Source organism: Octopus sinensis, linkage group LG4 (genome assembly GCF_006345805.1).
Source record: "Octopus sinensis linkage group LG4, ASM634580v1, whole genome shotgun sequence".
NCBI lineage: Eukaryota > Metazoa > Mollusca > Cephalopoda > Octopoda > Octopodidae > Octopus > Octopus sinensis.
In genome coordinates this window covers 89,045,254-89,064,499 of record NC_043000.1, presented here as the reverse complement: position 1 = coordinate 89,064,499, position 19,246 = coordinate 89,045,254, and the positions used below count along the sequence as shown (strand labels likewise).

Genomic DNA, 19,246 nt, shown 5'->3' with positions numbered 1-19,246 from the left:
AGAGGCCACGGGTTATGGTCTCACTAGTCTTGCCAGGTCTTCTCACGCACAGCATACTTCCATAGGTCTCGGTCTCTAGTCATTTCCTTGGTGAGACCTAAAGTTCGAAGGTCGTGCTTCACCACCTCGTCCCAGGTTTTCCTGGGTCTACCTCTTCCACTTTTGCACACAACTATCTTCAGCCATTCTCGACACATGACCATACCAGCGCAAAAGTCTCTCTTGCACACCACAACTGATGCTTCTTAGATCCAACTTTTCTCTCAAGGTACTTACACTCTGTCGATTATAAACACTGACATTACACATCCATCGGAGCATACTGGCTTCATTTCTTGCGAGCTTACGCATATCCTCAGCAGTCACAGCCCATGTAGCATGGCTGTTCGTACACATGCATCATACAGTCTGCCTTTTACTCTGAGCGAGAGGCCTTTTGTCACCAGCAGGGGTAAGAGCTTTCTGAACTTTGCCCAGGCTATTCTTACTCTAGCAGTTACACTTCCAGCACACCCACCCCCGCTACTGACTTGGTCACCTAGGTAGCGGAAGCTATCAACTACTTCTAGTTTTTCTCCCTGGAATGTGGAAGAAGTTGGTCTCTGCACATTTTCAGTGTTTATTGCTCCTGAGCATCTGCCACAGACAAAAACTATTTTCCTAGTTAGCCTTCCTTTGACATTGCTGCACCTCTTATGTGTCCATAGCTTACACTTGGTGCACCTTATAGAGTTTCTACCTACACTTTTTTTACAGATCGAGCAGGGCCATCTACCAGAAGGCGTTTGTGATTGGTCTACCTTCCTACTTATTAGGACTTTGGTTTAGGCTAGGTTGGTTCTAAGGCCCTTCTATTCTAATCCTTGCTTCCACACCTGAAACTTCTCCTCCAGTTCTGATAGTGACTCAGCAATTAGAGCAAGGTCATCAGCATAGAGGAGCTCCCAGGGGCATCCTGTCTTGAATTCCTCCGTTATTGCCTGGAGGACTATGATAAATAGGAGGGGACTGAGGACTGAACCTTGGTGGACCCCAACCTCTACCCGGAATTCTTCACTGTACTCGTTGCCAACCCTCACCTTACTAGCAGCGTCTCTGTACATGGCTCGCACAGCTCTCACTAACCATTCATCTATCCCTAGTTTCCTCATTGACCACCAGATAAGGGATCGGGGGACCCTGTCGAAGGCTTTCTTCATGTCAACAAAAGCCAGGTACAGGGGCTTATCTTTGGCTAGGTATTTCTCCTGCAGCTGTCTTACCAGGAATATAGCATCAGTAGTACTTTTCACTGGCACGAACACAAACTGCATCTCATCTAAGCTAACTCTCTCTCTAATTAGTTGGGCTATAACCCTCTCCGTAACCTTCATTACCTGATCCAGCAGCTTGATACCCCTGTAGTTATTTGTATCGAGGGCGTCACCTTTACCTTTGTAGCAGTTGACTATTATACTGCTACACTAGTCATTGGTAATGACTCCTTCGTGTATCACCTGGTTAACTATACGGGTGACTAGGCTATAGCCTACACTACCAGATATTTTGAGCATCTCTGCAGTAATTCCTGATGGGCCTGGGGCTTTCCCTGTTTTCATGCTTGTAATTGCCTTAACTACTAAGGAACTGTCAACTCGGATTGCTGATCCCTCTGTTGGGTCGACATTCGGCAGACTCTCTTTATCCCATTCATTTTCCTCATTCAGCAACCTTTCATAGTGGCGTCTCCAAACCTCTCTCTTTGCATCCTCATTTAGGGCAAGTGAACTGTCATCCTTGCGAACACATTTCTCTCCTACCACGTCACGATTCTCTCTCACACACTGTCTTGCAACACGAAATACCTCAAGTCTTTCATCCTCACAGCGCAGAATATTGACAAATTTTTTCTTATCTGATTCCCCTCTGGCTAAATACACCTGCCTCCTAGCTTCCCTTCTGGCAGTCTGATATACTTCCCTGCTACCACTGTTCTTCCAGTCCTTCCAAGCCTGTTTCTTTTGTCTAATAGCCCTGTCAACAATATTGTTCCACCACCACGTTATTTTGGGTCTTGAGGGGACTTTGCACCAGCCACAGATCTAGTCAGTGGCTTTCAGCAGGTTGTCCCTTAGAAGCATCCAGTTGTCTTCTACCCCATGTGTAGCTATACCCCCTTCTACTTCGTCAAAGTCTTCAAGTAACATGTCTCTAAATCTCTGTCCATTCGCAGGATCTTTAAGCTTCCAGACCCTTCTTCTCCATGCTGGTCGTCTTCTGGTCGTCCTCTTAGTCCTGATCCTAAAGTCACTAACTACCAGTCTATGTTGTGGGGTACGTTCTTCGCTTGGGAAGGTTTTGGCATTTATAAGCAGCCATCTTTCCCTTTTTCTGGCAAGGATGTAGTCTATTTGGCTAGTATGCCGGCCTGATCGGTAGGTGACCAGGTGGCTTGTCGGTTTCCTGAAGTTAGTGTTGCAAACCATAAAACTATTCGCATCGCAGAACTCCAGCAGCCTGGTTCCCTCCTCGTTGTGAGAACCATAACCGTAGCCTCCATGTATGCCATGGAAGCCCCCAGCATGTCGTCCAACATGCCCATTGAGGTCACCAGCCACAAAGAGAAGGTCCCTGTCATTCGTCAATGAGGTGGTCTGCAGTAGGGTGTCATAGAAACGGTCTTTCTGTCCATCAGGTAGCCCTGGCTGAGGGGCATAGGCCGATATAATTGTTGCTAAACTATGATGAAGCGCTAATCTAATCTTAAGTATTCTGTCGCATACTCTGACTACCTCGAATATATATATATATATATATATATACACACATATCATCATCATTATTTTGATGTACATCATTTTCATGCTTGGATAAATCAAATGGAATGTACTGAAGCAGATTTTCTAGTCAGAGGCCCCTATATTTGTTTCCAAAGAAGCTGATATTTCCTCTTGGCCAGACATGTTTCTATTGAAGCTTGGAAACTAGTGGCATTGAGGGAAATTTAATAGCTATTTCTGGCAGATTGAGCAACTGCATACATGCTCACTTTGTTGACATAACTATTTATTAATAATATCCTACACTAATTTTTTTATGTTCAATCTGCCCTTCACTCTAAGGCAGAGGCCTTTTGTTACTAGTAAAGATAATAGCTCTCTGGACTTTCCCCAGCCAGTTCATATTGTGATAACTATGCTTTCAGAGCATCCTCCTTCACTGCTAATTTGGTCTTCTAGGTAATGGAAACTGTCTATTAATAAGGATTATCCTAGATATTTAAAGAAATCTATTTTCTGTGTTCTTAGTATTCATTGTACCTCCACACCTCCCACACACAAAGACAACTTTGTTAACCTTCTTGTGATTCCACTGCACCTTTTATGTATCCATAGCTTGAATTGGGTCTATTGTATGGAATTTCTACCTACACCTCTTCTATATAGTGAGTGGAGCCATTTCCCTAAAAGGATTAATACTTTTTCTGCTTTCCTGCTCACTAAAACTTTGGTCTTTGCTAAATTAACTATAAAGTCCTTTGAGTCCAGTCCTTGCTTCCATACCTGAAATTTCTTTTCTAATTTTACTTCAGATTCAGCTATAAGAACAAGGTCATCAGCATAGAGAAGCTTGTGTTCTTGTGTGTGTTGTGTTCTTGAACAAGACACTTTATTTCACGGTGCTCCAGTTAACTCAGCTGTAAAAATTGAGTTGCAATGTCACAGGTGCCAAACTGTATCAGCCTTTCTCTTGGATAACACTGGTGGCACAGAGAGGGGAGGCCAGTATGCACGGTCGACTGCTGGTCATCCATAAACAACCTTGCCCAGACTTGTGCCTGGGAGGGTAACTTTCTAGGTGCAACCCCATAGTCAGTCATGACTGAAGGGAGTCTCAGAAATAATAATAATAATAATATCAAAAAATACCCTAGGAATGAGAACCCAGGCTCGAAATTCCCCCAAGGCACATGATGAAGGCCGGAGGATATATCAGCCAAGACGTTGTGTTAACAACAAAGATGAGGACAAATATCCGTCAAATGTAAATATCGTAAATAATGTACATAATTTCTCATCTCTTAAATATAGCACTGTAAGATTCTATTTTCTAATGCTGAGCAATGTAACAACTGACCAAAAACTTTTGTCAAAAGAAATTTATAAAAATGTTGACATCTTGTCATAAATTTCAACCATCTCAGAAAACATAGCCTTCAGTTTTTCTTTCTTTCTTTTCTTTTTCTTTCTTTCTTCCTTTATTTTGTTTGGTTTAAAAATTCATGCTTACACGAATTTACATACACACAAATATACACACACCTATAGATACAAAATCACGAAGAACCTCTCAAATGACCATTCTCCAGACACCCTCTTTCCAAACGCAAGAAGATATATATATATATAAGGTATTTTCATGCCCTGCATCACAAAATGCATCTGAATAAACATTGCCTGACAGCAAATAGAGACTCGAACATTGCTTAGAAAATATTTTTCATTTTTAACCTTGTATATAGTACGCATTAGGGATTTTGACCTTTAAATTTGGGGAAAAAAATGTGGATTATACTTGAGGATTTACGTTAAGTATACAAAAAAATTTATACACAATGTTCAATAAAAACTTATAAGGAAAAAATTGTTAGTATATTTACTTATACGCGAGTAGAGGAATATCTGCTCATTAGTATACATAGATATAGGAATTCCAGTTGTTTTTGATTAGGGAAAACATAAAGGAAGGAACACCATATAAAAGTATATATACTCATGATGGCGCAAAGAGAGAAAAAAAGGCACACGCATATAGATATAAGTTCAGACACATCAAAAAATAGTAGTATATATATATGTGTGTGTGTGTGTGCAAAACATATGCATATGCGCACATGTTCATATTAAAAAATACATGTCAGTGGCAATATATAGTGAATAAACACAATAATAATAAATATGTACACACAGATGACATATAAGATCCATGTCTAGATATGCACACATGGTTGTAGGCATGTTGGACACCAAGAAGTACTATATGTGTTGGCATATATCAGGAGTAAAATATATTTATCAGGTAGTGACAAGTAACATAAAACAATATTAGTTAGAATGGATATGCTGAAGGGGTTTAAAAGGACACATTATGCAAATAAAATAAAATAATATACAAAAAATATATAAATATATTACATACTAAGGAAAGATATTATTTTTTAAAAAAACAGTCATGTTCAGAGAAAAAGGTGTAGGGAGAGATAAAGTGTTAGTCCAATATATGTGGGTCATGCAATTGTTAGAAGGAAAAGTTAAATAAAAAAAATATATCAAGAGAGTGTAAGATATAGTGATGTAAAGTGGATGTGATGAATAATTGCATTCCATAGAAAAAGATAACATTGTTGTATCGCATGTTTGACGTACAATATAATGGAATAATAATAATGTCCTTGCAAATCGTTCTACTCAAAATATTGTAGCACAGTCCATTAGGAGCCAACCAATGGGGTGTTCTATTTCCACACAACACCACCTCCTTTTAACATTGGCTTTGTCTTTTTTTATTTATTTATTCTTTTATTTTTATCAATATTATTTCCTTGGTGAGAAACTGGCATGTCTCTTTCTCTTGGCATTAATTTCCATCATTTCTGTAGGTTTTCTTTTCCTGTTTGACCTACATGTCAGTTCTGCTTTCACTTGTGGTTCTGGGACCTCAAACATGTCATAACATATATACATTGGCTCCTCTCACCTTTCTTGATTTTTGATATATCTTACCTTTAATTGGTTAAAATGCCTTTCATGTTTTTATTTTGGTCTTTTTACCATGTACATCACATTATCCAGATGTCCAGTTATATTACCTTGTTCCCAGTCCTGTTTTCTGTTTTTATATATTTTAAAATACACTTCATCACTTGTGTTAAAAAATTTCGTTCTACTTCCTAAATTTTGAATTTTCCATTTCCTACTTGGCAACAAGGCTGGTATGCATGGGCGACTGCTGATCTTCCATAAACAACCTTGCCCGGACTTGTGTCTGGGAGGGTACCTTTCTAGGTGCAATCCCACAGTCAGTCATGACAGAAGGGGATCTCAGCATAAGGATAAATATGAATCTCCTAGATCCTATTCTGCTTTTTCCTTTCTCAAGTCCTTTGTAAAAATTATGTTCATACTTTTTGCACTGATGAGTACAGTGATATATAATTAATTTAATTTAATCTAATAAATTTGATTAATTCTATTCATCCATGAATTTACATGATTTTTATATTGCTGTAAATTAAAATTCTCATATATTTTAGCATCTTCTATTCTCCATTTTTATGAAAATTGTCGAGTTTTATGGGATTTCTTTCCATAAATTCACAACACACCATATACATGTGTATATATATATATATATATATATATATATATATATATATATAATATATATATATATATATATACATACAGTTCTATATTTAAGAGATGAGGAATTATGTACATTATTTACATTTGACGGATATTGTCCTCATCATGTTTATTGTTAACATCTTTCGGCTGATATACCCTTCAGCCCAAAGACACCTGATGAAGGCTGGAGGGTATATCTGCAGAAATGTTGTGTTAACAACAAACAAGATGAGGACAAATATCCATCGAATGTAAATAATGTATGTATGTATATATATATTTGGATATTTATATAAATATATGGATATATATATATATGTGGATATATATATATATATTATATATATATATATATATATATATATGTGGATATATATATATGGATATATATATGGAGATATATATTTATATATATATATATATATATGGATATATATATGGAGATATATATTTATATATATATATGGATATATATATGGAGATATATATTATATATATATATATATGGATATATATATGGATATATATTTATATATATATATATGGATATATATATGGAGATATATATTTATATATATTATATATATATATGGAGATATATATTTATATATATATATATATATATATATGGAGATATATATTTATATATTATATATATATATATATATGGAGATATATTTATATATATATATATATATATATATATATATATATATATATATATATGGAGATATATATTTATTTATATATATATATATATATATATACTAGCATTAAAGACCCGTCGTTGCCGGGTTATAGTGCTAGTGCATGTATATATGTGTATATATATATGTGTGTACATGTTACATGTACATCTATATATATACATCTACACATAAAATACAAAGTTATATCTTGATATCGCTAGTGATAACAATACTCAAAATATATAACAGACTGGAATTGTTAGCTCGTCTCTTGTAATTTCGATCAATTGTATCTTGTCCTCCCTCTTGTATAGAAGTGTGGCTACAATCCGACGGCTGCAGCGAAATTCATTTTTGGACTTTCTTCTATCGAAGACATTTTAACAAAAATGCTTCCGTGGAAACGGTGAAAATATTATCAATTTCCCCAAACAGGGACACAATTCAATTTTTAAACAATAACCAAAGCTCCTTCTCCCAAAGGGGGAGGGTTACGGTTTACAATTATTTAACAGATGCAATACAACAACGCTTCCCTTACGAGGAACCAACAAACGTGATAACAATAGTTAAACAGAAATAATAATAACAAACCTTACAGTAAACAAAAAAGCAGTACTCTGTTGAAGCTATAGGCCTTTATGGATCAGAAATAAACCAACAGCGGTACTCAGTAGAAGCATCTTCGTACAGCCAAACTTCATATAGATACTTAATGCTAGCTAATTAGCAAATAATCTAATGTAAAAGCCGTGCACACCTCCATCTGGACTATTCCATTTCTGCACTTAAATTTTATTTTTTATTTATTCCCATTCATATGAAACCACTGATTCAAGTTCAAGTCATTGATGCAATTTTATACCAATTGCTATTTTTACTTTTGTTATGTTACTATAATATTATACTTTAGTTTGATTTTAATTATTACTTACTACATATAATTCAATTGTTATTATTTTTATTGTTAAAGTGAAAGTATCTGACATAAAATAGAGAAATGTTTTTGTTTCACTTTTAACACGTAATACTGAAATAGTGGAGAAGATATGATATTGCTATGGGATCGCTCTAAGCAAGAAGTTGAACATTTTTTTTGCCCATGAAACTACATGGACCCTAAGTAAGGCATGTGTAAAATTTGAATGAAATTGGTTGCGTACTTCTTGAGTTTTAGGGAAACACACAGACAGACAGACACACATTCTCAGTTTTATAAATATAAAGATATATATATATATATATATATACACATATAAATTTGACATGGGCAATTCTTTCTTAACTTGAGATTCACAGTCAAATGGCTGGGTGAAATTGCACGAAAAATTACACAGATGTGTAGAATGATCTGGTGGTGATGATGGGCTTTGTATTTTTTCATAGCTCCCATGGTTAGCGAGATAATCTACTATAATAATACTCTTGTGTTTTTGAGTGAGAAAGGAAGGAGTGATAGATGAATAAGGGAGGAAGGGGTGATGTCATACTTGGTAGTGGGATGATGAAAATTGTAGGCTGAAAAAATAAATCAGTCAGTGTTTCAACTCTGTGTGAATATATGTGTGTATGTGAAAGGGGGGTTCATATTTGTATTCACCTTCAATTCTTTCCCATTCTTGAATTTTTTGGTTGGTCCCTGTTCTATTAAATCACATGTTCCACATTGGGGGTCTCCACATTTGGTAACTTGCATCATTTCTTCCTCTGATGCAAATCTTGCTTTGATTAGAGGTTTCTTAAGATTTGAAAGCACTTGCACATCTATAAAAGCGAAGCCCACACACAGTTTGTGAAATCTCTTCCCAAAGGTTAGTGCCTTTCGACTTTCTAAAAAGGTTCTTTTCTCAATCTTAACTCTTTGAGAAAAAAATCTTCACTTCAAATATCATAACTGTATCAAGGAATTTCCAAAACACTCTAAATATATATATATATTATAGCCTCAGGCCAACCAAAGCCTTGTGAGTGAATTTTGTATATGGAAACTGAAAGAAGGCTATTGTATGTGTATGTGTGTGTGTGTGTGTTTCTACCCCCACCATTACTTGCCAACCGATGTTGCTGTGTTTATATTCCCATATATTAGCGGTTCGGTAAAAGACACGGATAGAATAAGTACTAGGCTTACAAAGAATAAATCTTGTGGTTGATTTGTTCGACCAATGGCAGTGCTCCAGCATGGCTGTAGTCACATGACTGAAACAAGTAAAACACCAAAAAACTATGCCATTTTAAATATATATATATATATATATATTTATATGCATACATATACATTATATATATATATATATATATATATATATATATATTATTATTATATATATAAATATACACAATACACACACAAATACACACATTATGTATTTATTGTAAGTGGTGACTTATATCACTATTCCATATGCAAAAGAATTCTAAGCTAGTCCCATCTACTCATATTGTCAATCCTGAAATCTTTTTGACCTCTCCAAACAATCTTCAGTTTCTAAGCACGTAAACACCGATATGGATTTTACTATGAAGTATCCCTAGACTAGTTTTGGAAAAACCAATTCTTGAGACACTTCAATTTCTCTGTGACACTGTAGTCAATATCGACAAGATGCAGTTTATCTATATCTGTGAGTCTACATTATATTCTCTGCTCCTCTTTGTAAGCTCTTTCTTTACTTCTTGATCCTGTTCTTCATTTCTCATCTTGTTGCTATCCTGATTCTGTTTTCTCCTCTTTCTTTATCTAAGTTCATTCCATTTTCTTCTCGTCTCCCATTAATTTTCATTTTCCTACAGTTCTTCACTTCTTTACCCTTTTCATTACCTTTCTTGATCTACTTCAATATCTTTTGCTTCTTGGAGTTGGTACAGACAATAACTAGCCAATCAAGACAGTTTTAAGACATACAGACTCTTACAACTTCAAATTCAAACTTCACTGGGATAATTAGTTTTCCGCTCTTTCTTATTGGAAGCAGTAAACAGCCATATTATGATGACATCATTTAATTGAATACCCCCCCTTATATCAGTCTGTTTGTCATTTTGTCCATCTGTCTACCTGTCTCTGTGTTTACCTCTCTCTCTCTCTCTCTCTCTCTCAACTGTAATAACTGCTACTACAACCAACACTATCACAATGGATTGATAAAGTAGCTAACTTAACCAACAAGGATGCTTCTTTTGAGAGTAAAACAGTAGAATCTGAAGAAATTAATGATGTAGTCTGACCCAACAAATTTTAATGCAAAATCTTTAGACAGCAGAGTAAATTTAGTACTTGTTTACAATTATGTTCGTTATTCTTTACTCAGCATGATTGATGCTTTAACGAAAAGTTTGTTGACAAACTCTACACAATCATATCTTGCTCTATAATAAAGACAAGATTTTTCAGAATTCTATATTTTATCTCATTTTTGAGAAATGGTTTTGCTCATTGTACATCAGTCATGGTGGACAGTAGAATGCTTCTTTGGTTAACTACCCTGATGACGTGGCTTGTAACCACATTAGTTTTGACAAGGATGATAAATCAATACCAGCATGGAAGACAGAAGTTAAATAATAATAACTAGTAAGACCCATGAATATTTCACAGAATTAATGGTAAACTTATTGGGTTATTTCTAAAAACTTTATCCCAAAACTCTCAAAGTGTAGCCTCTGTTGTGTCTGTATCAAAAGATAGTCACTCATCTGCTTCTCATTGTAAAGTGAAGGAAACTGGAATACGATGATTACTTAATGCATTTTATATATTCACCTTATATATTTTATGCACAATTTTATCAACTTAATACACAGCATTCTCCCTTAATCTCTCTCACTCACCGCCTTAACTTCTTTTCCACCCACCTTTTCTCTTTCTCCCCCTTTTTCTTTCTCTCCCTTTTTCTCCTGCTCTTTGCCTTTCTCTTCAACTAATCATGTGAAAGCGTTACATATGGGCTACGTAATGGAAGAAAAATCTTAGTGCCCCCCAAAAATAATAACTGCACATTTCACCCACTACCACAATGAGACTAAGGGCCCTGTTCTGATCTACGTATGTTGTGGCTTGCTGTCAATAAATACTATAGGCCCCAGTACTTTGATAATCCTGGGGCCCAGTATTGTTGCTCAGATAGCCCTGTTTGTAGGAGATATCTAGTTTTACAGAAGTGTATTTTTTGTAGAAATGGTACAATCAACAGAAAGTGTTTAAAATTATGCTATCAATCCAAGGCAACACTGATGGAATATTTTAACACAAAACATAGAAGAACAAAAAGCATTGCAAATTGCTGTATAAACTTTTTTGCTGCTATTCCAGATGTATTTATAATATTTTTTTCTACTATAAGTAGAATACTAGCAGCAATCCAGTTGATTGGAATGATGTGAAAGTCATCAGTTAAAATATGAGAAAAACTTGAAATGAATGAAAGCTATAATTTCTTCGAAAGCCTTTTGTTATATTTAATATTATGAAAGAAAACAAGACTAAATAATAAACAAGACTAATAATAAAGACTAGAAAAAAATTCTATAAACTTTTCTTATATCATACATTTCAGTCATTGAGGTGCTGGAGAATTCTGTTTGTGTAAAGACATGTTCTATTATTTCAAAAGAAAACAGTTATAACACTTATTTTGTTTCTGTAATTTTTATGTAAGATTTTCAATGAAATAAGACATTGTGTTTCTATGCATAACAAAACATTTTCACATATGCGTATATTCATAAGAATGCAGAAAGTATGCTTGAATTGAATTTATCATTGGATGATGCTTTCCTGAGGTTTAAAAAATATAATTGATATTTTTTCCAAAAGATATTGGAAAACTAGTTCAATGAAAGTAAAAATTGTTGAAACTGGTAATTACATATGTAACATAGCTAATTAAACATAGCATTAGAATTCTTTGAGGATTGTCAATATTGAACTATGATAGAAAGAATATAATTACAGTACATTACAAGATACTTTTAAAATCATAAAATTTTGATAAATTAAAAAATTTACTCTAATTTTTAAAATATAAGTTTAAATATATATATATATATATATATATATATATATATATATATATATATATACATATATATATATATACATACACACACACACACATATATGTGTATGTACATATGTATGAATATAAAGATAAATATATTGGTGGTGGTGTTGTTTTGTGCATGTTGTCTCCTTTTCCCTTTCTTCTTTTGTTCGTCTTCTTTGCCTGGTTCTTTTTATTGCCCTCTTCTTTACCCCCTTTCCAAAATCCCCCCAATTTTTACACCCACAATTAAAGATAACCACCTCTAGCCCCTGCAGCAACACAAAAATCCACCATTATTCAAACAGTGCAACCTGTCAATCCCATAAAACTCAATTTTTCCCATATTCCTCCCTATGGCAACCAAACAGTAGCCCCGAGTGACTTGCAACCCTCCTCACACCATTGCCCACCCCATTTTACCCTCCAGTGTAAATTTTGGCGCCAATCCAAACCCATCTACCACCCCTTAAACCGCTCCCATCCCAAAATAAGACAAATAACCAAGAAATAAAACAACTTTTTCGCATTTCCGCTTTATAGATATTGATTGTATTGAAAAAGCAATGGTTTCTTTGGAATCATTATAAGGGTTATATCCATAATAGTCATACTTGTATATACTTTACTGAACTTGAGTGTCTGTTGGAGATAATTTCTGGAGATTGAGGAGTAAAAGTCCATGATGTCAAACTGGATAAATTTGCATTTGACTGTATCTTTAATATTTTTAATCCATTCAATGATTGTGCTGCTACATATCCACTGGGTGAGGTTTGGAAAGGCTATGAAGAGTTGTATGATCATAACTGGCATAAATTTGTTGATTATGCCTACATAGCTTTTTGTGGGATTTATCATTCTACATGTAGCTAGGGTTTTGCATGAAATTATCTATGTGGTCTTTTAGTGTTACAAAAGGTTTTCATGGGATGAGTTGTTTTACTCTATTTACAATGTTAAATTTTGTATCTAATTTATTTTGCCTAATTCTTGATTAAATTATAGGCCCTAGAGTTTATCCCTTTTTATATGTTTTTGTTGAGTTATCAATTAGTAATTTATTACATGTGTGGTTATCTACCTCATAAATACTTTCCATTTTATCTTCTTTTACTAATTCATTTATAGAGTTCTTAAAAGGTTTGAGAAATACATTTAATTTATGTTGGAAGCTATTAGATCTAAGGTTGAATTAATATTATTTTTAACACATTAATCTATTGATAGCATTATTCATCCACAATTAAGTAATATTTATCCTCATAACACAGCATTGAATACACATTCTAACTAATACTATTGGTCACACATACACACAGACATTCTTTAAGTCCATTTAGGTGAAACATTTTTGAGTGTGCTCATAAAAGGGTCTTACGTTATTTATTCCAGTTACCGCTTACTGTTCCAATCTTCCAGAGTAATTTTATGGGATAGTTATTAGTCTGGTAGCATAGGATGAACGTAGTAATAACAAGAATTTTGGATGGAAATTCTAAACTCCTTTAATGCATTGCATACATATATTTCCACAAACCTAATACTTTAGCTATAGTATTCCCCATCCACAGCATATTACAAATATTATTTGCAAAATCCATGGATTCTATGGGGAATATTAATACATACGTTTGTTTCTTCAGGCAAAAGTTGCATTAGTGTTCTGACTGTATCGAATGTTTAGCTATGAGATATTTACCAATTTACACCAATCAGAAGGATCTTTGGGGTCTATGAGCAGTTGCTGTGACTATTTTGACATACCATACAGACTGATATATATATACACCCTTCCATAATGTTTATATATGTATATATCTGTATGATAAGTGAAACTAGTCAACAACAATCCATAGATCATTCTGATTGGTGTAAGTTGGGAAATATCCCTTAGCAAAACATCTGATACAGCCAGGACACCAATGTAACTTTGCCTATTTTTTCTTCAGGCATGTATTAATATTTCCCTTAGAATCCATGAATTTTGCAAATCATATTTGTAAATATCCAGTGGATGGGAAATACAACAGCTAAAGCACGAGATTTGTGGAAACATTCATAGCAATGCATTAAAGAATTTACAAATTTCCATCCAAGAGTTCTTATACTATATATATATATATATATATATATATAATATATATATATATATATATATAATAGAAATATTAAAATTACTAAGTCTCTATAAAAGAGATTATGGCAGCGTTTACTGGAAATTAATTGTTATCGCCATATTAATATGACATGCTTATAGATATAAGAATAATCGCTGCCATGGTCAGCTCCATGAGGTCACCACCGTCAAGATAGCTATTGATACACGATCTGTATCCATTATAACCTTCGAACAAGGGAGGTCAGCCGCTTCACACTGCCAGTCCGACAGCTACAGACGCGTTTCGGGGTATTGCCCCTTGTCAATGTAGCGCAGTCATATATATATATATGTGTACATATTACATGTACATATATATATATATTATATATATATATATATATACGTCTACGCCTAAAATACAAAATACAAAGTTATATCTTGATAACGCTAGTGATAGCAATGCTCAAAATATATAACAGACTGGAATTATTAGCCCGATCAATTGTATCTTGTCCTCCCTCTTGTATAGAAGTATGGCTACAATCCAGCCTACCTCAACTTCTGGGAGGAAGGCATTTTTAATTTTTATCCGGCACGTCCTACGTCCCAGATATAAAGGTAAAAATTAAATATTTCCATTTTGCAAGTTCGAATTGTGTACTCTCTTGCACACTCCGTTGACTCGAACCTTGCTTCTATTGTGGCGAATTTATCGCCTCTGGTTAGATATCTTTCATAGTCGCACCAAGACACTTTTCGATGGTGCTTTCCTCCAGGTTGTTTTATTATTACCCACTAGGGGCTACATAGATGGGACAATACAATCGGGAAAATGAATAATGAATTATGAAGTTTGTACAATGTGGTGCAATGCCTACTCGATCCCCGAAATCGAGCGGTTACATTTCGTCATTTATTTTTTATTCGTCAACAATATTTTCCAAATAAAACATTTTATACATTTTCAACATACATTTCAAAAGTTTTACAAAGTTCAACATTTCTTTTTTTTTTTCAGAATTTAAAGTTCTTTTCATCATTTCCAAATTAAAGTTTTCACAATACCTTTTCTTTTATATATACTCCATTATGTCTACCAAATCTGAGTAAACTTCCATCGTTCGAGGCCACCTTGTAAGTCGGCATTTCATATGTTTTAACACGTTCTTGCCAGCTGCCTCGATGAACGCCTCGGCGTTGTTCTCGTGGACGAGTGCACCTGTTTCTTTCCATTCGGTGCCCATCCTGACCCACGTATATCCGTTTGTTACGCTTATTAAATCTTCCATCTCCTCACAGTGCCTGTGATGGATCAACGTTCCATAGTATTTGAATTTTCTATTCGTACCTACGTTTTCTCTAGTTTTTCTCTTAGGACTTACTTCCTCTTTTTTCTCCTCCCTCGGTTTCTCTTCTTTCTTTTTCCTTCTCTTGTCTTTTTGGCTCTTTGTCTGCCGTCTCTCTACCCTGTGCCTTAAGTTCCATTCCTGTTGTTTCTTTTCCTTTTTGCATACCATCTTTTCCTTTCTCTTGGTTCTGTTCCTTCTCTTGTTCTTTTCCTACTTTTTCTCTTCCCTTTAATGTACTTTCCTTTTCTTTCTCTTGCTTCTGCCTTGGCTCCTTCTCCACTACTTCTGCACCCTGTGAATTTGCTCCTTTTCTACTATCTTCTTCCCTTTGTTTTCATTTTCCTTCAGTGCGCTGTTACTTCCCTTCTCTTGTTGTTTCTCCGTTATTTCCTTTTCCTTGTTTTCGCTGTTCTTTCCTTCGTGTTCGTTTTCCTTCTCTCCACTTTGTGTCTTTTTTGCTCCGCTGTGAATTCATACAGTGGACATTCCTTTTTTATGTGCCCTCTTGATCCACACAGGTAGCAATTCGGTTTTCTGCCTTCCACTATTACACTAATTGTTTTCTCGTTTTCTATTTCTATTTGGAAGGGAAATCTTTCGATGTCTTCCATTGTGGCCATCAGCCACAACTCTACTCCGAATCCCTTCCAATTTACAACGTTCGTCCCTAATTGACCCTATTTCTACTTCCTCTTTTGCTGCCCCAATAATGGCTGTTACCAGCATTTCTGTTTTAATATCTGGGGGCACCTTTGGGACTCTTACCCGTACCCCTCGTCTTCCTTTATACGTCGGCCACATGGTGAAATTTTCCGCTTTCAGGACAGTGGAAGCCAATGAGGCCGCCACTTCCTTTGTTGTGCATCTCACCTCCACCGTACCATATTTCTTTCCTCTGTCTACAAAAGTCGCTTTTTTCATGATGTCCCCCAGACATTTCTCTATTTCTTCAATCGTCACTCTCACCAGTTTTCTCGTGTTTCTATCTTGCGTTCTATACGTTATCGTCTTGTTATTTTTCTCTTCTATTGTTTCCACAGGCGGGACCAGCTTCACGCTGTCACCCTCCCTTTTGACGAACTTCTCGTATTCCTTCAATTGTTCTTTTCTAAAGAACACTTCTTTTATTCTAAGAGACTCGTCACTTTTTGTTGTGGCGACCCCTGCGTAAGTCTCCATGACTTGAGGGTCGACACACCCTCCACAAAAGGTTCAAACACGTAGCGGCAAACGCCTCGCGCGATTCAATTTTTTGACAATTTTTAACAGTTTTTTTTCCAATTTTCACATACAAAATAACTCACAACACACGTGGATAGCTTTCCTCCAGGTGTTCAAATCTTCTTTTTTCTCTACATTGCATACTTTATAGACAATAGTCTTTTCTTTAATTTAATTTTTTATTATCCATCTAGACTATTCCATTTCTGCATGCTAATTTTATTTTTAATTTATTCCCATTCATGTGAAACCACTCATTCAAGTTCAAATCATTGATGCAATTTTATACCAACTGTTATTTTTACTTTTGTTATGTTACGATTATATTATACTTTAGTTTGATTTTAATTATTACTTACTACATATAATTCAATTGTTATTATTATTTTTATTGTTAAAGTGAAAGTATCTGACATAAAATCGAGAAATGTTTTTGTTTCACTTTTAACATGTAATACTGAAATAGTGGAGAAGATATGATATTGCTATGGGATTGCTCTAGGCATGAAGTTGAACATTCTTTTTGCCCATGAAACTACATGGACCCTAAGTAAGGCATGTGTAAAATTTGAATGAAATTGGTTGTGTAGTTTTCAAGTTTTAGGGAATCGTAGTGGAGAAGATATGATATATAAAATTAATTAAGGGTAGAAATTGATATTAGTCAATTAAAACCAGTGGTCTAGCATATTAAAAAGAATCCGAAGATTAAAATATTTTTATATACCAATTAAGGACTGAACACGAAAAGTGGAGAATCAACATGCTAGATATAGATGTCAAATCGCCATTCTCCACAAAGAGTATGTTCTCAAATAAATAATATATATATATATATATATATGTAGGTCCCGGGTTGATTCGGGGTTAACCACAGTAAATAAGGTACCCAATACATAGCAGAGTAAAATTAATTTATTATATAGAAGGAGCTTCTACAGGACTAGAACTGTTTCATTCAAGAGAAATCTTCAGGAAATCTTCTCTTGAATGAAACAGTTCTAGTCCTGTAGAAGCTCCTTCTATATATATATATATATATATATATATATATATATATATATATATATTTATGGTTGGGTGTTATTGTGTCTGTGTTTGTCCCCATCACCATCACTAGCTGACTGATTTTGGTGTGTTTATTTCCCTGTAACTTAGCAGTTTGGGAAAAGTGATAAAAAGATTAAGTACCAGGCTTACAAAAAAGATGTCCTGAGGACAAATTCTTTGACTAGAACCCTTCAAGGCAGTGCTCCAGCATGACCTCAATCAAATGATTGAAACGTGTAAAAGAATAAAAGAATGGTAACTATTATTAAAGAATAACAATAATGCTTACCTTAGGATGATTTTCAAAGTTTTAATATCTTCTTCAGGTTCCGCCTTCTCTGGCATTTCTACGTCAGCATCTACTTCCACGAGTGGGTCACTTTTTGCTTCCAGCATTTTGATATCTCTCATCATTAGTCTGCAAGAATCAAATGTGTCCCGATATTTTCCATACATTTCTTTTATTTCATCTATCAGGTTGTCTTTCCTCACTGCTGTTTCGTCCTTCAGTGTCAGCAGAGAATTAATTTTTTCACGTAGCATTTCATTCTGTTTGTGCAGTTGTATTAATTCTGCAAATAGAGGATTTAGAACTATAAACTCATCAAACTTAAGACTTATTATTGTTTTTAATATTATGGTGGCACGTAAAAAGCACCCACTACACTCTCAGAGTGGTTGGCATTAGGAAGGGCATCCAGCCATAGAAACACTGCCAGATCAAGACTGGAGCCTGGTGCAGCCATCTGGTTGCCAGCCCTCAGTCAAAATCGTACAACCCATGCTAGCATGGAAAATGGACTTTAAATGAGGATGATGATGATGATGAGAGGTGATTGAATTTTCTATTAAGTTATGGTCCTGTACATTGTCTTCTGGCAAGGTCAACTTCATAATTCTTCATCGATATTTTATCAATAAGATAAATTACTAATCATGTACTGAATTGACTGTTCTCATCCATTGAAATTCTAAGCAAGAAATTGTAATAACAACAGTGTTTTCTGCTATGGGTAATATCAAGGTGGCGAGCTGGCTGAAACGTTAGCATGCTGGACAAAACGCTAAATGGTATTTCATCTGTCGCTACGTTCTGAGTTCAAATTCCACCGAGGTCAACTTTGCCTTTCATCCTTTCAGGGTCGATTAAATAAGTACCAGTTACGCACTGGGGTTGATGTAAACGACTTAATCCATTTGTCTGTCCTTGTTTGTCCCCTGTGTGTTTAGCCCCTTGTGGGTAGTAAAGAAATAGGTAATATCAGGAAACATGGCAAATACATGCATGCACATGCATGTACACACACACACACACACCACCACTACCACAACTATAACCACCACTGTTGCCATCCACTGCCACCATTTAATATCCACTTTCCCATGTTTACATAGGCCAGACAGT

The 19,246-nt window shown here is 35.0% G+C and overlaps 1 protein-coding gene across 1 annotated transcript in view; it reads right to left on the bottom strand.

The window, feature by feature from the left end:
- The window catches only part of LOC115210525 (translin-associated factor X-interacting protein 1-like), a 175,237-nt gene that overhangs the window by 98,452 nt on the left and 57,539 nt on the right, over positions 1–19,246 (bottom strand). Inside the window, exon 6 of the mRNA XM_036502239.1 lies at positions 18,131–18,413. Within this exon, the coding sequence (XP_036358132.1) occupies positions 18,131–18,413 (283 nt within the window). The remainder of the gene's footprint in view (positions 1–18,130; positions 18,414–19,246) is intronic.